Genomic DNA, 20,747 nt, shown 5'->3' with positions numbered 1-20,747 from the left:
AAATTAAGAAAACAATTCAATTTACAACAGCATCAAAAAGAATGAAATATTTAGGTATAAATTTAACTATTAAATATAAGACTTGTATACTGGAAACTACAAAAGATTGTCAAAAGAAATTAAAGCAGACCCTAAGAAATGGAAAGACACCCTATGTTTTGGACATATTGTTAAGAAGGCAATAGTTTCCAAATTGATCTACAGACTCGACATAAACCCTACCAAAATTCCAACTTGTGTTTTTGCAGAACTGATAGTCTGATCCTAAAATTCATATAGAAATGCAAAGGACCCAGACACCTAAATGTAAGAGCTAAAACTATAAAACTCTTTGAAGAAAACATAGGAATAAATCTTTGTAATTGTTGGATTAAGTAATGAAGCTTGGATCTGACATCAAAAGCATAGGTGACAAGCAAAAGGGTAAACTGAGACTTCATCAAAATGAAAAACTTTTGTGCTGCAAATGATATCATTGAGAAAGTTTAAAAAGACAAACCATAGAATGGTAGGAAATATGTGCAAATAATATATCTGATAAGGGACTTGTATCTAAAATTGTATATTATGTAAAGTTGTATGTAAAGAACACTTACAACTAAATAATAAAAAGACAAATAATCCAATTTTTAAAATGGGCAAATAATTGAAACAGACATTTCTCTGAAGAAGATACACAGAACACATGAAATACACTTTTAACATCATTAGCCATTAGGGAAGTACAAATCAAGCCCACAGTGAAATACCACTTCATATCCACTAGGATGGCTATAATAAAAAAGACAGATAATAAGTTTGGTGAGGATGTGGGCAAAATGAACCTCCTACCTTGTTGGTGAAATTGTAAAGTGGAGCAGTCACTCTAGAAAAGTTGGGCAGTTCCACAAATAGTTAAACATGTGGTTACCGTATGATGCTAAATTCCATTCCCAAGTATATACCCAGGAGAACTGGAAACATATATCCACACAAAAACTTGTATGCAAATTTTCATAGCAGCAATTTTCTTTTTTTTAAAATTAATTTTGTTTATTTATTTGACAGAGAGAGACACAGCGAGAGAGAGAACACAAGCAGGGGGAGTGGGAGAGGGAGAAGCAGGCTTCCCGCTGAGCAGGGAGCCTGATGCGGGGCTTGATCCCAGGACCCTGGGGTCATGACCTGAGCCGAAGGCAAATGCTTAACGACTGAGCCACCCAGGCGCCACAAGCAATTTTCTTTTTAAAAGATTTTATTTATTTTATTTAAAGAGAAGAGGGGAGAGACTGAGGCAGAGGGAGAGAGAGAGACTCTCAAGCAGACTCCCCACTGAGCACGGAGCTGGATGTGGGGCTCCATCTCATGATCCCAAGATTATGACCTGAACTGAAATCAAGAGTTGGAGGCTTAACTGACTGAGCCACCCAGGCGCCCTGCAGCAATTTTCTTAATAGCTGAAAGTTGGAAACACCAAAATGTCCACCAGCTGATGAATATATAAAACATGGCATTCATACAAATGATTACTATTCAGCAGTAAAAGAGAATGAGTACTGCTGCATGCTACGATGCAAATGACCTTGAAAAATTATGCCAGTGAAGGAAGTCAGTCACAGAAGACCACACATATGATTCTATTTATATGAAAAGTGTAGAATAGGCAGCTCTAAAGACAGAGGATTAGTGGCTACCCAGGGTTGAGGTGGGCTAATGGAGTGACTGCCAACGGGTAGGGAGTTTCTTTTTTGAGGGTAATAATTTCTAAACTCAGATTGTGGGGATGGTCTCACAACTCTGTGACTGTACTAAAACCATTGAATTGTACATGTTCAACAAAGGAACTTTATGGTATGTAAATTATATGCCAACAAATATGTAAAAAACAAAATAATGTATAAATGATGTCAGAAGAAAAGATATATGCTTATGGTATAGATGGCAAAGAATACATAGAATGAAAATGTTTGAGTAGATAAGAAAACAACTCTCAACTCCCTGTCAACCCTCTTTCACTCACACTCTCAACCACCCTGTCCGTCTCATATTAATTTGGATCAAATATGATTTCAACTATAAATATTTCCGCATGTTTTAAAAATAACTTTTTAAGCATAGACACATTATCATAACCAAACAAACATATTTCCTTTGTCTAAAATATTTTGTCAGTATTCACATTTCCACTTCCAACATCTTTTAATAAAATTTTACACTTCAGCTTCATCAAATAACACACTAGTGCCATTTTTTTTTTCTTCCTGGAGAATTCCCCTTTGGAGCCTTAGCTCCTGGTTCTTCCTCTTGGAGCTCCAGGCAAGCTCACAGCAGGCACCCTGGGACCACTCCTCAGCACTCTCCTGTGCTCGGTCTCCTTTCCTGGATGCCTCTCTTTTACTTCTGGTCTCTCTCAGCCTTCTGGAGCATAGTCTCTCAACATGAAAGGCTGCATGTGAAGTCATGTTTTCCCCAATTCTTAAGGATCTGAAAAAGTCTGTGTTCTCCCACTTAATTGAAAGTTGGTTGTTTGTAGAATTTCAGGTTGCAAATCATTTTGACTCAGAATTTTGAAGGAATTTCTCCAAGGTCTGGTGTGCTGTGTTGCTGTTTGAGAGGTTTGATGCAATTTTCCTTCTCTTCCTGTGTATGTAACTTGCTTTTTTCTCTTTGGAAACTTTTTTCTTTTGTCAATTTTGTTTTAACATTTAGCAATTATTACATTAAATAATATAAATTTCTCTCCATGCATACCATTTAACTGCATCCAAAAAGAGATGATCTCTCTCTCTCTCTCTTTTTTTTTTATTTCTTGGTTTGAGCTGCATGGGTCCACTTACAAGTGGATTTTTTTTTTATGCAGTACAGTCCTGTAAATGTATCTTCTCTTTCTTATTTTTTAAAATTGTAGTTGACATACAGTGTTATATTAGTTTCAGGTATACAACATAGTGATTCAGCATTTCTATACATTATGCAATGCTCACCACAAGTGTAGTCACCATCTGGCATTGGAAACTTTTTTTTTTAATGTATGGTATATTAATTTATTCAATATTTATGACCACTATAAACTTCTGGAATGAGGTGGATATTAACTCAAACATGAAGCAAACATTTACTAATACCTACCGTGTGCTAGGCTTTGGACTACCTGTACAAAAAAAAAAAAAGATTTATTTATTTGGGGGGGAGCGGCAGAGGGAGAGTGAGAGAGAAACTTTAGCAGACTTTCGTGCTGAGCGCAGAGCTTGATGTGGGGCTTGATCCCATGACCCTGAGATCACAATCTGAGCCAAAACCCAAGAGTCAGGACGTTCAACTGACTGCACCGCCCAGGCACCCGTCACTGGAAACTTTTTAGGAGCGCTTTCTTGGTCTAGAAAGTTGTAACACTATGTCTTTATTACACTGGGTCTCTGATAAGTCTTTTATTTTAGACTCCTGGCTTTTAGTTTTATAAACTTTTCTTGTAGTATTTCTTTGAAAATTTCTTCCCGTTTTCTTATTTATAGAGACCAGAGACTCCTATTAAATCCTGAGCTTAGAATCTCTTTTTCTAATAGTTGCTTTTTTGTTCACTTCCTTATAATTTTTTGAACTTTAGTTTCAAGAGTTCATTCTACATTTTTAATTGCTCATTTTCATTAAACAAGAGCTGATCACGTTCCATGAAACCTGGATTCTAATCCTAGCTTGGGGCAGATTGTAAAGTTTTAAAAAATAAGAGGTGATTATTAGGGGCATGTGCAGGTAAATGTTACATTCACTTGCTGATTATTAAAATCACTTACTCATTCAGCACATTTATTTAGTGCTATGTGCCATGCACTGAAGGACAAAAGGGACAAAAAGTAAAGTGAATTGGTAAACCTTGTTGCAGACTATGGAAGTAGGAAGGTAACACTGAAAAGGGGAATTAACATTGGAGTGCCCACTGTGCTGGGGTGATGATGTCTACCTCTTGCAGATAAAGACATGGGGGCTCAAACAGTCAAGAGCACAGCCTGAGTCAGTGAAGCAGACATTCTGTCCAGGTCTGAGTGTAGAGTTTCTCCTCTCACCACGGCATTGTGTTCCAGACACCTGACAGTCACTCTCAAAGCTCATGTAGAAGTTTACTGAGGATGCAGGGACATAGTCTGGAACCCACTGTACCTGTCTCAGGTGTTAGAAGCAGAATTGAAGCCCCCCGGTATTCTCACCCTGTATTTGTTACGTCTGCATGTCAGCTTAGCCTCGTTTGTGGTTTCTAGGTGGGCTTTCTCTGCCCCTTCTGGGCATTCCAGAGTTCCTGTCTTTACATACCACAATTCCAGTTACACAGAGATGCGAACCTGACTCTGTGGTCCCGAATCCATGTTCTTGAATCTAATCTATTTGGCTTGGGTTAGGGCTCTGTGCCTGGTTCAGTTGATTCTGTTTGCCCCTTGGTATGGTGGTGGGGCAAAAGTTCCCAGAAAAAGGGGTAGAAAGGATTGTCGTCATCTTCAATTCTAGGCAGATGTCTGGAGAGGTAGCAACTATGTGGGCTCTGAGTGAGCCCACCCTGAAGGGAAGCTGGGGTCATCACCTACATTATTGAAACTGAAATCGTATTTCTTCACCATATTCAATATTCTATTCACATGCACCTTTCTACTTTTTTAAATTTTTATTTATTTATATTTTTTTCTACTTTTTTCTAAAGTAACAGTTTGAAGGCCACAACTTGATTTTCCCATGTAGTCGCATTATGAATGTAGGGGGAAAAGATTTTTCTTCTGTATGTAACTCATATGTAAATAACCAAATGTTTTTTAACACTCACAGGTAAAAATGAGCTCAAAATCACCTGCAAAATTGTATCAGGTTGTTTTCCTTAGTGTGCATTTAGTTTGAAACAATAGCTGATTTTCAGACACCAAATCAAAATAGAATAGTCTTAGACCAAGTTGCGACCACTACATTCCAACTTAATCATACAGTACGAGTACTTTTTTGTATGTGTCATGCTATTCACCAAAAACCAAATTGTATCTTTATTGGAAATTGCACTCAATACTATATATTTCCAGTGACATCACCAGCTAATGTGGGGTTTATTTATTTTTAAAAGATTTTATTTATTTATTTGACAGAGAGAGAGAGACAGTGAGAGGGGGAACACAAACAGGGGGACTGGGAGAGGGGGAAACAGGCTTCCCGCTGAGCAGGGAGCCCGATGGCAGGGCTCGATCCCATGACCCTGAGATCATGACCTGAGCCGAAGGCAGATGCTTAACGACTGAGCCTGGACCCAGGCGCCCCTAATGCGGGGTTTAAAAAGAACACAAAACACTGCTTGCCTTTAGCAAGGCTTTGCTTTGCTAGTAAGCAGTTCAGTTACACTCCTCCCGAAGTTTGTTTAAAGGAATATAATTCTTGATCATATACTGTTTGGAACATAAGCAAAACTCACTGTATACAAGAGATGTTTTACATAACAGAGGAGGCTGGAACTTGCGAGGTGCCCAAAGAAAGGCTAAGTGTGGCTCCCAGTTCCAGCTGGAAGGTAGATGTCAGGTATGGAAGGCACCATGATCTACACATCACATACCAAAAGGTTAATCTATGTTCTCTCAAGTACCTGATACTCTAGGTCCCAACTGTCTAAAGACAGTAGTAAGGGAATGTGCAATGCCAATTCATAGACTAACTCAAAAACTCCAAACAGACAATGTCTAACAGAAAAAGAGTAGGCATAAAAATATGATATGCAGTTAAACATATTTAATAGAAATATTAAAATAATCATTACATTTCCTCTTGCTGAAACCATGAAAGAATATCACTTTGTAATCAAAGTAATTTTATCATGCAAAAAGGTATTTTTGTTATTACATTCATAAGTAGAGACTATATTTCAAAACAAGTTTACACAGACTTCAAAAAGGCCTAGACTTACAGTGAAATTTACTTAAATACTATTACAGTTAAATTGTATGCTGCTGGCATATGCATATTCACAGTTTATAAAGTAAAAAAAACCACTAAACTTTTAAAGTCAGCTCTGAAATGGATGCATGTTCATTAATACATTCACTAGTTAGGTCTGTTCTTCTAAAAGAGGAGGAAAGACAGATATAGGAGATATTTTGTAAAGAACAAACTCAACATGTCAGCAGCAAATTTCAGTTAAATTAAATCGGAAACGAATGTTCTGAGTAACCAAAGTACAAAGTCAGTTCACCAGCTGAGAATGAAAATCAGAGTATAAATTGGAAGGCTTAAGGGAACTTTACAGAGCATATTGTGTGGTGATTTTTAAACAAATATTAAAAATAGAATTCTCAAATTTATGATTTAAGAACACAATTTTGATCTTGTCAATAAAATATATTCAGAGGCATCAAAGGCGGGTAACACCACAAGACCTGTGAAAATGTGACACTGCCCTCGAAGGCGTCTTCCTGAAGCTCCTTGTGATGGAAGGTGTAAGCAACGGCATGTCTGCTGAACATGGGAAGCACCACTCTCCTATTAGATACAATGTTGAAGGACACAGTCAATGTTCTGGTAAGTTTTTACTGGGGGAGATGGAAAGAATTCTCAAAACAGATTCATGGCTTAAAAGTAGATGAACCCTCTCAAGAGCCTGGAGAGACAGCACGGAATCACCCCAAGGTAATGAGCTGGTCCCCTATGTTCATGCTCTGTGTCACACCAGCCAACACTAGGGCTTCTGACAACATAATGAGTTTTGAGATAATATATTTTAAAGAAAAAAAGAACAGTTCATTTAAAAGTTACTAAATAAAATGTTAAGTCTCATAATTAACTGCACATATTTGCTTTATAATCCCTTAATAAACATGTCAACTTTATGAATAAAGCATTTCCTTCATATTCTAATTACATTTGCTTTAACAATTTATAATAATAATCTATCTGCAAGTTTGCTCTTGCAATAAATAGTCTTGTAACATTATTTTCAAAACCTAAATTCCAGTTGGGACTGTACCAAAATTTAACTTTGAAATTCACAGTACTGCCCAGAAACAGGTGGGTCCTGAGGTTCCACAGAAGGAGGGAGTGACTTCATTCTTGGTGTTTTCATCTGGCAGCACGCTTGGGAGGTCAGAGAGTCAAAGGACTGTGGGCTGGTATCAACACTTCAGGCTGCTGTACTTTTACTTCATACTTTTACTTCAAGCGGAGACTTTTTAAATACATCTGACATACGTATGTACAAATATATGTAGATGTGAATATACACACACACACACTTTTGGACAAAAGAATGACAGCAATATATGTGAAACTTTTTTTGCCAAATGGATTCTATTTGGTTAATAAATAATGTTTTCCTGTTAATCTATCGAAGTCCAGACCAACTATGTAGATAGGATGCCCATCCAGAGGAACGGGAAGTATTTTCTTCCTCACCTTTGGGGAGTTAAAAAAGAAAAAAAGTGCATTAATCTTCTCATAACATACTTTGATGTTACAAATCTATTCTTGAATTTTCAGTATTTGTCTTTCTCCATTAGACAATTCCAAAATAAAGACCCCAGCACAACTAAGTATTATTAACAATAAGGGGAATTTGTACATTCTTTTTATAACAGAAGACTTTATGTAACTTAGAATCAAAACCCAACAGTTGTGTGGTGAACCTCAAAACTAAACCAAGACAAACAAAAAACAACTGTTTTTAATCATTCCAAAATCAGGTATATGAGGTATAATTTACTTGTGGTACAATTCATCCTCTTTAGGTGTAGCACCACCATCCCCACCTTTTTGCCTTTTCTAGAAAGTCATATGAATTGGAGCACATCATGTATCTTTTGAATGTGGTTCCTTCCACTTAGCAGGATGCATCTGAGAATTGTCCATGATCCTGTGGGTATTGGTAGTTCATTCCTTTTTACTGCTGAGTAGGATTCCACTGTGTGGCTGTACCAGTTTGTTTTATTCATTTACCAGTGAAAGATATCTGCGTTGTTTCTAGTTTTTTTCCAGTTTAAAATAAATCTGCTCTAAACATTTATGTATGGGTTTTTAATGTTAAAAAATTTACTGAGAAATAATCTACATGAGATTCACCCTTTTAAAGTGTATAATTCAGTGGTTAGGTTTGTGCAATTTTTTTGTGTGAGTATAGTCTTTCATTTCTCTTGGATAGATACCTCAGAGTGGGACTGTTGTTGTATAATGAGTGTATTTAACTTTATAAAATAATGCCAAACTTTTCTAAGGCGGTTGTATCATTTTGTATTGAGTGTTCCAGTTTCTCTTTTTATCTTTTTTATGATCAACACAAACAAATCCTGTCTTAAAATTCAGAAAAATTCTGGGCTTCCAAGAAAATTTCTGACAAGGCCTCCTTTACTGTTTTCTTCTTACTATGATTTGTACATTAATATATATGATTTGAAAGTTTTACAACCTTAAAAAAAGGTGAACATCTCTTCTCATTACATGTCCTTTCCCTCCTCCCCTTCCCTCCCGAGATATGACCACTATTAAATTCAGTATGCTCCCTTCCAGACACCCTTCTGTGTTGTCAAACACATGTATGTATCACAAATGATCTCAGGCAAAGAAGCATTTCCAAAATTTTACACAGAGGACTTCCTATAGTTTATAAGCCGTTTTCATTTCTTTTTCTGTTCATTGGTTTTATCCATGTATTAGTTATGAACTGCTGTGTAACAAATCACTGCAAACTTATTAGCTTAAACAGTACACATTATCTCAGTTTCCATGGGTCAGGAGACCAGGTAGGGAGGGCTTAGCCAGATCCTCAGGGTCTTTCACAAGGCTGCAATCAAGGTGTTGGCCAGGAATGGGTCTCATCTGAAGGACTGACTAGAGAAGGATCTGCTTCCAAATGCATGTGGTAAATGGCAGAATTCAGTGCCTCAAAGGCTGCGGGAGCCACAGCCTCAGTTCCTTGCCACAGGGGCTTTTTTTTTAAATTAAGATTTTATTTATTTATTTGAGAAAGAGAAAGAGCACACCAGTGAGGGGGAGTGGCATTGGGAGAGGGAGAAGCAGACTCCCCACTGAGCAGGGAACCTGATGCAAGGCTTGATCCCAGGACCCCAAGATCATGACCTGAGCCGAAGGCAGATGCTTAACCTACTGAGCCACCCAGGCGTCCCCAAATGGCCTCTTTAATAATGTCAGCTTGCAAGTGGAGAAGGTGGAGAGTCTGCTAATGAGACAGAAGTCACAAGCTAACCTAATCATGGAAGTGACACCCTGTCACCTTTGCTGTATTCTACTGGTTAGAAACAAGTCACTAGGCCAGTCTAATGGCCATTCAAGGGGAGAGAGTTACATAAAGACATGAATGCCTAGAGGGCACCATGGTGGCAGATTTTTTAAAAGTCAGTCTTCCCACAGTCTACATGGAGAAGAGCTTCTATCAGCACCACGCTCTAACCAACTGAGCTAACCGGCCAGCTGCCATGGAGAAGAGCTTCTAGAAAGCTGGAGGAAGTGATACTGTTAAGGGATGGAAAACTGGGTACTGACTCTGCTTTCTCCCATCAGAGGGGGCGGTGGCCTTGCTCCCAAGAATGATGAAAGCCAGGGGCCTCCATTTCCTAAATGAAATGCAGAGACCTCTGTATGTTCATCTGGAATGAATGGTGCACTCTGAGTATAAGTCTTGTGACACAAGAAAAATTCAACCGTGCCTCTGATCTGGCAGGACTCTTCCCTGTACAGACAGTGTTCCTGGCAGCTGTTCATGTCCTTAGGTAAGTAAGGACCACAGAAAGGCTGAGATAGGGTGCATTTGCTCCTGCCCTGAGTAACTATTCTTTTCTGATAAGGTTCTACGTCCTCTGCAAACCAAATCAGACACTTACAGTGAGTATGAGTGTGTTCTCTTCCTGTCAGTCTGGAGATGACCAAAAAAGCTTGATAGTCTTGGCCTTTTTTCCTCTCTCTTTTTTTTTTTTTCCTTAACTGAGGTAAAATTGGCATATAACCTTATATTAGCTTCAGGTCTTTTCCTCTTTATTTACTTCTACAAAGTATTAGACTTTGGTAATGTTGTACAGTAAGTAACAATACACAGCTCTGTAAATTATAACCTAGTTGGGGAGTAAAGATGTAGAGAAGCAACTTTCAGCTCTTACTTGAGCAGCAAAGTTGAGATTCCAGTCTTGCAAAGAGAAGCACTATATGACTAACTTACTTAGGGAGTGAACCCTGCTTACCTCAAGTTGTATCTCAAGAAGAAAAGAAAAATGTAATCTGTGAACAGCAGTGGGATCTAACATGCAGGAAGCAGGGTGAGTTAACCTGTGCACTGCAGGCAAGCAACAATCTACACTTGTCAGTGTCTTCTTCACATTACTTGTTTTGAAACTAATGCAGCACTTTGTATTTTTTTGCCTTATATAGAGATGCCACAGGGAGCTTTGAGTAGCTCAGGACACTTGCCTGGGGTGTGAGTTGGGTCATTAAAGGGTGTTTGTTACAGGGAGTTTGACATCATTTGCCAGAGTTGGATAACCTACTTTATCCCCTAAGCTAATGTTTCTCAAATACTTGTGACCCAGACCCACAGAAAGACAAACATTTTATATCAGGAGCTGACACAGTCAGACAGATAGCAACATCCACCCATATACCCAGAGAATTTCAAGAAACAATTCTTACCCTTACAAGATTCAATGTATTCTGGTGTTTGTCTCATTTTCTCGATTAAAAAAAATATTCTGGATGTGATTCACCAAATTAATTTCAACATCCATTAGTGATTAGCAACCCAAATGAAAAATACTGGTATAAACTCTATACAAAATCAGAGATTGTAAACACTGCTTCAAAGGAGACGAAGGAGGCAAGAGTACTTGTGCTTTTTGCTCTTCTGATCCCGTTCCTTTCAGTGCCAGAAGAGCAGCCCTCAGACCCTCTCTTCTGGCACCCCAGACATGTATACATGGTCTGTTGTCCTGAAGGCCTTGGTAAAGAAATGTCCTTGGTCTGGCTGGTGAGGCTCAGGACTCTTACTGCAGCATGATGACAAGTTTCCTGTGCATGACATTCCTTCTTGCAACTCAGACCTTTCACTCAGGTTTTCCTTATACATGAAGTACATTGCTATGCATTTCCAATGGAGGCAAATTCTTAAAGTTTCTATCAGAAAGGATCTCGAAAAATATTTCTTCAAGGTTGACAGTTATTTCTTATAGCATGCTAAAGACAGTACTTCACCAATGCTGCTGAGAAGTCCACTGTGAGCCTGTCACTCCTTTAAAGGTAATGAGGTAATGGGTCTTCTTTTTTTAAGTTTAATTTAATTTTATTATATTAGTCACCATACAATATAGCATTAGTGTTTGATGTAGTGATCCATGATTCATTGCTTTTGTATAACACCCAGTGCTCCATGCAGTACGTGCCCTCCTTAATATCCATCACTGGGCTAACCAATCCCACCACCGCCCTCCCCTCTAAAACCCTCAGTTTGTTTCTTGGAGTCCATAGTCTCTCATGGTTCATCTCCCCCTTCGATTTCTCCCCTTTCATTTTTCCCTTCCTTCTCCTAAAGTCCTCCATGCTATTCCTATGTTCCACAAATAAGTGAAACCATATGATAATTGACTTTCTCTGCTTGACTTATTTCACTTAGCATAATCTCCTCCAGTCCCATCCATGTTGATGTAAAAGTTGGGTATTCATCCTTTCTGATGGCTGAGTAATATTCTGTTATACAGGGACCACATCTTCTTTATCCATTCATCTGTTGAAGGGCATCTCGGCTCTTTCCACAGTTTGGCTATTGCAGACACTGCTGCTATGAACATTGGGGTGCATATGGCCCTTCTTTTCACCGCATCTGTGTCTTTGGGGTACATACCCAGTAGTGCAATTGCTGGGTCATAGGGTAGCTCTATTTTTAATTTTTTGAGGAACCTCCACACTGTTTTCCAAAGTGGCTGCACCAACCTGCATTCCCACCAAGAGTGTAAGAGGGTTCCCCTTTCTCCACAACCTCTCTAACATTTGTTGTTTCTTGCCTTGTCAATTTTTGCCATTCTAACTGGTGTAAGGTGGTATCTCAATGTGGTTTTGATTTGAATTTCCCTGATGGCTAATGATGATGAACATTTCTTCATGTGTCTGTTAGCCATTTGTATTCTTCTTTTGAGAAGTGTCCGTTCATGTCTTCTGCCCACTTTTGACTTGTTTTTTGGGTGTTGAGTTTGAGAAGTTCTTTATAGATCTTGGAAATCTGCGCTTTGTCTGTAGTGTCATTTGCAAGTATCTTCTCCCATTCTGTGGGTTGCCTCTTTGTTTTGTTGACTGTTTCCTTTGCTGTGCAGAAGCTTTTTATCTTGATGAAGTCCCAAAAGTTCATTTTTGCTTTTGTTTCACTAGCTTTTGGGGATGTATCTTGAAAGAAGTTGCTGTGGCCAATGTCAAAGAGGTTACTGTCTATGTTCTCCTCTAGGATTTTGATGGATTCTTGTCTCACATTGAGGTCTTTCATCCATTCTGAGTTTATCTTTGTGTATGGTGTTAGAGAATGGTTGTGCTTCATTCTTCTGTATATAGCTGTCCAATTTTCCCAGCACCATTTATTGAAGAGACTGTCTTTTTCCCATTGCATATTTTTTCCTGCTTTGTCAAAGATTATTTGACCACAGAGCTGAGGGTCCATATCTGGGCTCTCTATTCTGTTCCACTGGTCTATATGTCTGTTTTTGTGCCAGTACCATGCTGTCTTGGTGATCACTGCTTTGTAATATAGCTTAAAATCGGGCAATGTGATGCCCCCAGCTTTGTTTTTCTTTTTCAACATTTCCTTGGCGATTCAGGGTCTTTTCCGATTCCATACAAATTTTAGGATTGTTTGTTCCAGCACTTTGAAAAATGTCATTGGAATTTTGATCGGGATGGCGTTTGAAGGTATAGATTGCTCTGGGTAGCATAGACATTTTAACAATGTTTATTCTTCTGATCCATGAGCATGGAATGTTTTTCCATCTTTTTGTGTCTTTTTCAATTTCTTTCATGAGTGTTCTGTAGTTTGTAGAGTATAGATCCTTTACTTCTTTGGTTAGGTTTATTCTGAGGTATCTTATGGTTTTTGGTGCTACTGTAAATGGAACTGTTTCTCTAATTTCTCTTTCTACAGTTGCATTGTTAGTGTATAAGAAAGCAACTGATTTCTGTGCATTGATTTTGTATCCTGTTACATTACTGAATTGCTGTATGAGTTCTAATAATTTGGGGGTGGAGTCTTTTGGGTTTTCCATATAAAGTATTATGTCATCTGCGAAGAGAGAGAGTTTGACTTCTTCTTTGCCAATTTGAATACCTTTTATTTCCTTTTGTTGTCTGATTGCTGTTGCTAGGACTTCTAGTACAATGTTGAACAATAGTGGCGAGAGTGGGCATCCTTGACGTGCTCCTGATCTTAAGGGAAAGGCTCTCAGCTTTTCCCCATTGAGGATGATGTTCGTTTTGGGGTTTTCATAGACGGATTTTATGAATTTGAGTAATGTTGCCTCTCTCCCTATACTCTGAAGAGTTTAAATCAGGAAAGGATGCCGTGTTTTGTCAAATGCTTTTTCTGCATCAATTGAAAGGACCATATGGTTCTTCTCTCTCCTCTTATTAATGTGTTCTGTCGCATTGATTGATTGGTGAATGTTGAACCACCCTTGCATCCCAGAAATAAATCCCACTTGGTCGTGGTGGATGATCCTTTTAATGTATTGTTGGATCCTATTAGCTAGGATCTTATTGAGAATTTTGGAATCCATATTCATCAGGGATATCGGTCTGAAATTCTCCTCTTTAATGGGGTCTTTGCCTGGTTTGGGGATTAAGGTAATGCTGGCTTCATAGAATGAGTCTGGAAGCTTCCCTTCTGCTTCTATTTTTTTGAAACAGCTTCAGGAGAATAGGTATTATTTCTTCTTTGAATGTTCGGTAGAATTCCCTAGGGAATCCTCAGGCCACGGATTCTTGTTTTTTGGGAGGTTTTTGATCATGGCTTCAATCTCGTTACTGGTTATTGGCCTGTTCAGGTTGTCAATTTCTTCTTGTATCAGTCTTGGGAGTTTATAGGTTTCCAGGAAGGCATCCATTTCATCCAGATTGCTCAATTTATTGGCATATAGTTGTTGATAATAATTTCTAATAATTGTTTCTATTTCCTTGGTGTTAGTTGTGATCTTTCCCCTTTCATTCATAATTTTATTAATTTGGGTCCTTTCTCTTTTCTTTTGGATAAGCCTGGCCAGGGGTTTATCGATCTTATTAATTCTTTCAAAGAACCAGCTTCTAGTTTCGTTGATCTGATCTGTGTTTCTGGTTTCTAATTCATTGATTTCTGCTCTGATCTTAATTATTTCTCTTCTAATGCATGGCTTAGGCATCATTTGTTGCTTTTTCTCTAGTTCTTTAAGGTGTAGAGTTAGTTGGTGAATTCGGAATTTTTCTATTTTTTTGAGTGAGGCTTGGATGGCTATGTATTTCCCCCTTAGTACCACCTTTGCAGTATCCCATAGGTTTGGACCGATGTGTTTTCGTTCTCATTGGTTTCCATGAATTGTTTAAGTTCTTTGATTTCCTGGTTGACGCAAACATTCTTGACCAGAGTGGTCTTTAATTCCAAGTATTTGAATTTCTTCCAAATTTTTCTTGTGGTTGAGTTCCAGTTTTAAAGCATTATAGTCTGAGAATATGCAGGGAATAATCTCAATCTTTTGGTATCGGTAGAGACCTGATTTGTGATCCAGTATGTGGTCTATTCTGCAGAAAGTTCTGTGTGCGCTCGAGAAGAATGAGTATTCTGTTGTTTTAGGGTGGAAAGTTCTGTATATATCTATAAGGTCCATCTGGTCCAGTGTGTCATTCAAAGTTCTTGTTTCCTTGTTGATTTTCTGCTTAGATGATCTGTCTATTGCTGAGAGTGGAGTGTTAAGGTCTCCTACAATTAACGTATTGTTATCAATATGACTCTTTATTTTAGTTAACAGTTGGCTTATGTAGATGGCTGCTCCCATGTTGGGGCATAGATATTTACAATTGTTAGATCTTTTGTTGGATGGAACCTTTAAGAATGACAGAGTGTCCTTCTGTGTCTCTAAATACAGTCTTTAGCTTAAAATCTAATTTGTCTGATAAAAGAATTGCTGCCCTAGCTTTCTTTTGAGGTCCGCTGGCATGGAAGATGGATCTCCATCCATTCACTTTCAGTCTGGATGTATCTTTAGGTTCAAAATGAGCCTCTTGTAGACGGCATATGGATTGGTCCTGTCTTTTTATTCAATCTGCAACCCTGTGCCATTTTATGGGAGCATTTAGGCTGTTCACATTCAGAGTGATTATTGAAAGATACGAATTTATTGTCATCCTGTTGCCTGTGAAGTCCTTGTTTCTATAGATCGTCTCTAAATTTCTGTTCTATATCACTCTTGGGGTCTTTCTCCTTTTATAGAACCCCCCTTAATATTTCTTGCAGGGCCAGCTTAGTGGTCACATATTCTTTCAGTTTCTGCCAGTCTTGGAAACTGCATCTCTCCATCCATTCTAAATGAAAGCCTTGCCGGATAAAGTATTCTTGGCTGCATGTTCTTCTCATTTAGTACCCTGAATATGTCTTGCCAGGCCTTTCTGGCTTGCCAGGTCTCTGTGGATAGGTCTGACGTTATTCTGATGTTCCTCCCTCTGTACGTAAGGAATCTCTTCCCCCTAACTGCCCTTAAGATGGTTTCCTTTGTTCTAAGATTTGTGAGTTTTACTATTACGTGCCGGGGTGTTGGCCTGTTTTCCTTGATCTTGGGAGGGGTCCCCTCTGCCTCTAGGACACAAATGTTTGTTTCATTCCCCAGATTAGGGAAGTTCTCAGCTACGATTTGCTCAAATATATCTTCTAGTCCTCTCTTTCTCTCCACCCCCTGAGGGATCCCAATAATTCTGACATTGGAACATTTCATGGTGTCGCTTATTTCTCTGATTCTGTTTTCATGGATTTGAGTTGTTTCTCCCTGGCTTCCTCTTTTTTCTTCTTTTCTATCAATTGGTCTTCTAGATCACTAATTTGTTCTTCTGCCTCGCTTACCCATAGCTGTTAGACCATCTAGATTAGATTGGATCTCATTGATAACATTTTTAAGTTCTACCAATTCAGCTTTCATTTCTGCCCTTGGAGACTCTATGTTGCCATTAATCGATTTCTCCATTCTAGTATTGTCTTCACAACTGCTACCCTGAATTCCATTTCTGACATCTTGGTTATATCTGTATCCATTTGTAAATCTGTGGCAGAAGTCACAGTCTTGAACCATGAGAGACGATGGACTCTGAAAAACAAACTGAGGGTTCTAGAGGGGAAGGGGTGGGAGGATGGGTTAGCCTGGTGATGGGTATTAAAGAGGGCATGTTCTGCATGGAGCACTGGGTGTTATACGCAAACAATGAATCATGGAACACTACATCAAAAACTAATGATGTAATGTATGGTGATTAACATAACATTAAAAAAAAAAAGAAGTCACAGTCTCTGAGTCTTTCCTATTTTGGGGGTTCTTCCTCCTAGTCATTCTGTTGATGGGTGGTTCAGGAATGGACAGAGTCCAAATTATTGACCACAACCCAAGCAAGATGCACCTGGTTTATAGGGACCTTAGGGTTACTGGCCTCTTGTTCTCCCAGCCTGTCTTCTGGGGGAGAGGCCTGCCGCACTGTTACTCAAGCAAGCCTATTTGGGCAGAGTTGCCTTGCCCCGGTTGGGGGGGATGGGTTCAGTGAAAACCGTTTTTTTTTTTTGGATTTTGTTCTCTGGCGGCTTTCCCTGGTGGCTTTCTGTGTCTCTTCCGAGAGTCAGAGTGAAGAGATCGTTTCCAACCCTCTGCCTCAGAGCGGAGATCACAGTCTGTTCTTCAGTGCACTTGCCAGGCCACACTATCCCCGTTTCTGTCTGTGCTGCTATAAATTGCAGCAACCTGGGTTATGCGCCCCTCAGCAGGGCTCCCAGTCCTCAACTCCACTTCGGGGCACAGGTGCACGTCTCTGCCCTTTGTGCTTCTAAAACCGCCAGCCGCCCCAGTTCGCATGTGTGGCCCTGCCGCTCCAGATGTCAGTCTGAGGGGCTGCCCTAAAGTCCTTTCCTCACCACTACCGGTCTGTGAGTCTGTGCCCTGTCCCCAGCGTAGGAGGCTTTCGTGAACTGGTGGTGCAGGATCCCGACAGCTCCCTCTCCCTTCCGTTTATCTTCCGATATCTGCCCGCAGAATTACAACTCCCCATTTCACAGCTCAAAACCAACTGCCTGCGATATTCTGTTTGTAGAGATCCAGATATAGCTTCTTACATCTCAGGCTGATTTTGTGGGTGTTCAGAGCGGTCTGGTAGATATCCAGCTCAATTCTGGGGACCAGTTGGAATAGGGTCCCCTACTCCTCCGCCATCTTTTCAAACTCCGGCAATGGGTCTTCTTTTGAGGACTTTTCTCTGTCCCTTTTGGTGGGCAGTTTCACTTTTACGTGAAGAGGTAGACTTCCTTTTATTTATTCTACTTGAAATTGTATTGAGATTTTTCAAATGTGTGAATGGATGTCCTTCAGCAGCTCTGAAAAATTTTCATTCTCTTCAAATACTGTCTCTACCTCATTCTTTCCTCTCCTTCTAGAACTTCAATTATCAAATATATGTTGGTTGTCTTCATTCTATCCTCTATTTCTATTACCCACTCTTTCAGTTTTTTCTTCCATTGTTTTGTTTCTCTCTGCTGAATTCTAAATAATTCCTTCTGACCTACCTTTCAGTTCAATAATTCTTGCTTAAGCCATATCTCTATCTGCTGCCAGACCATAACTATTTTTAATTCAATTTTTATAAGTTTTTTTTTGTTTGCTCATGTAAATAAGAGATAAGAAGTGAATAACCTTTCAAAGGTACACTAGTTTAAGTTTAATAATGGGGGGGGGTCTTCCTATACATTTACAGGACTTAGCAAAAAACCTGTCTTAGAGTTCTGGGTTTCTAATGAACTTCTTATATGTCTCCTATGTGATGATCGATAACATCTGTGTTACTAAAACACTTAGGTTAGTCTGTTTGAGATCTTTTAATCAACGTTGGTATCCTCAACTTACAGGAGTCACTTGAGTGTTAGTAACATCTATATTACATTACACATGCTGGGCTTTTAGAAGGATTATTAGATATGCTAAATATTTGAGATCATATCACTGAAGTATGTTTTAATTTAAAAATACACATATTCTTCCTAAAGTCCTGATTAATTTTACAATGAAAAAAACAGTTTTAGCTTTGGTAGAATAAGCAAAAAGTAATATATAAAAGCAAATTTGTGATTTAGGATAACTACATTACCAAAAAATGTACATGATGTATTCTTATTTTGGATCTTGTGACAAAAATACTATTGCGGCTAAGGTAATGTACCCTACACTTAGCAGACCTGAGATTACTATCAGTATTGAGAACCTTCCTCCCTCATTATTACACAGATGTATTTTAAGAAAACAGTTTCAAAGAAACAATCAGCACTACTATGAAGTATTTCTGAAAAATCAAACCAAAAACAACAACAAAAAACCCCCCCCAAACCACAGCCAAATCATCAGTCCTCTAGATCAGGGGTTCTTGAGGTATGGTCAACAGACCAGGTGAACTTGTTAAAGCTGCAAACTCTTGGGTCCCACCCTAAATTTACTGAATCAGAAACTTGGGGGGGGGGGGGTGGCCAGCAATCTGAGTTTAATCATCTCACCAGATGATTCTGACACCTGTTCCATTTTAAGGACTACTCTCCAGCGTTATCAGTTTAGTCCGGATTTTAGGATGTTAAAGAGCACCAGCATGGGGCTCTTGGGTGGCTCAGCTGGTTAAGTGTCTGACTTCAGCTCAGGTCATGATCTCAGGGTTCTGGGATTGACTCCCGCAGGGAGTCTGCTTGTCCCTTTCCCTCTGCCCCTCCCCGTGCTCATGTGCACACATTCTCTCTCTCAAATAAATAAAATCTTAAAAAAAAAAAAAAGGCACCAACATGATGGGATAAGCCAGTCAAAAGTGGGACAACTAGACATTTTGGGCCTACTGATGTGATGTCTCAGAAAGTACACAACACTACCTATGAGGGATTTTTATCTCCCACCCTGTCCAATTACACCTGGATCTAATCAGAGATCTGACTTCCTATTTATAGGCAACAATGGAACAACTTAAATGCTATCTCAAAGTGCCAAATCCAGAACTGAGCTTCTGTAGGACAAATGACCAGTTTCTTCAACTAATAATTGACATATTACAAAAAGGAACATGGAAATGCTATAGATAACAAAAACAAAACAGAGCTTAAGGGATATCAACCAAATGCAATGTGTGAGCCCTATTAAGATGCTGTATAAAGACATCTGCAATAATGGGAACAGTGGGCACGAACTGGGTGTAGATGGCAGAGGAGTCTGATACACAGTGAAGTGTTTGCTGGGGAAATCATGATGTGTGGGATCTGCTTTAAAATCTCTAGCCTTGGGGCACCTGGGTGGCCCAGTTGGTTAAGTGTCTGCCTTCAGCTCAGGTCATGATTCCAGGGTCCTGGGATCGAGCTCCTCCGCCTTGGGCTCCCTCTCCCTCTCCCTGAAGCTCCCTCTGCTTGTGCTCTCTCTCGCTCTGTCAAATAAATAAATAAAATCATAAAAAAAAACAAAACTCTAGTTCTTGCTATTCCCCTGTCAAAAGAAGTCTGACCATGAAAATTGTTAAAGATGAGTGAGAGCTATAGGGACATGACAGCATTCTCCCTGTATTTGCTTGAAAAGGTCACTAACAAAAACATTTTAAACTAACAAAAATGAAACCATGATCCTTAAGTGCATCCTTAAGATGCAGTCTGAAATCAGGTAACTACAGCAGTTGTATGCAAATCATTTTAAAGGAGTTTATGAAATCACAGTGTTAAATCTATTTGCCACAAAAATCTAAGCTCCAAATACAGGACAGCTTTAAAACTGTCTGCCTTGAGAAACGGGACTGTGGGGTATGCTGTGTACCAAATGTTGGGCCATATGACTCTGCTGACTGTAGAATTTGGTGGGGGGAAGGGGTGAGGGTGAGGCAGTGGTGGGGGGGGGAGTAGGAAAGAATAAGCTAATACATGTTAAAAAATTATGATATAAAATAAAACCACATTCTTTGATAGAATTCAATCTAGAACTACATGTCTAATTTTCAAAGATCTAACTAAACACTGTATTGTATTTTGCTGCATCTTAAAATTATATTATGTACTATAATTGCCCTAACGTGTTAAAACGTTAGCTTTTCAAATCTAGTCACAGGTTACACATATGATAGAACTTACCCAAATGAACAAAATTTAAATGTTTTAAGTACAGTGTCACGAAAAAGATTGTAAGCACACACACAAAGTCTCAACCACAAGGCCAACATTTAGTGTAAGTTATGCAACAGGAGTTTTAATACTTTCCTTCACCTACCTTGAGCAATTGCAGTCAGTTTTCCCTTTTCTTCAGGGCTGAGCTGCAACATTGTATCTATAACAGGAAGGAGCCTCTCTTTCTCACTACCTGGTTTCAGGAAAATGAATTGTAGCAAGACATTCTTCATGTATTCCAGGTTAGCTACAGACTTTTCTCGTTCTTGATTTCTTTCCAATCTTCTTATTTCACTTTTGAGGAGCTGATGTTGGAGAAATGAGTTAAAAATGAATATTTGGAGCTTCAGGTTAAACATGGCAGACTGAACCCATGTACTCTTCTTCTCTTCCCCTTTAAATG

The 20,747-nt window shown here is 39.1% G+C and overlaps 1 protein-coding gene across 1 annotated transcript in view; it reads right to left on the bottom strand.

Moving 5' to 3' along the window:
• Positions 1-5,717: 5,717 nt before the first annotated feature.
• The window catches only part of GCC2 (GRIP and coiled-coil domain containing 2), a 65,428-nt gene continuing 50,398 nt past the window's right edge, over positions 5,718-20,747 (bottom strand). The window contains exons 22-23 of the mRNA XM_032419434.1: positions 20,448-20,649; positions 5,718-7,383 (exon numbers count right to left, since the gene is read on the bottom strand). Coding sequence (XP_032275325.1) covers positions 7,313-7,383; positions 20,448-20,649 — 273 coding nt within the window. The 3' untranslated portion in view covers positions 5,718-7,312. The remainder of the gene's footprint in view (positions 7,384-20,447; positions 20,650-20,747) is intronic.

This window comes from Phoca vitulina, unplaced genomic scaffold (genome assembly GCF_004348235.1).
Source record: "Phoca vitulina isolate PV1807 unplaced genomic scaffold, GSC_HSeal_1.0 scaffold22, whole genome shotgun sequence".
Classification (NCBI taxonomy): Eukaryota; Metazoa; Chordata; class Mammalia; order Carnivora; family Phocidae; genus Phoca; species Phoca vitulina.
The sequence above is the reverse complement of the archived record's forward strand: the minus strand, read 5'-3'. Positions and strand labels throughout refer to the sequence as shown.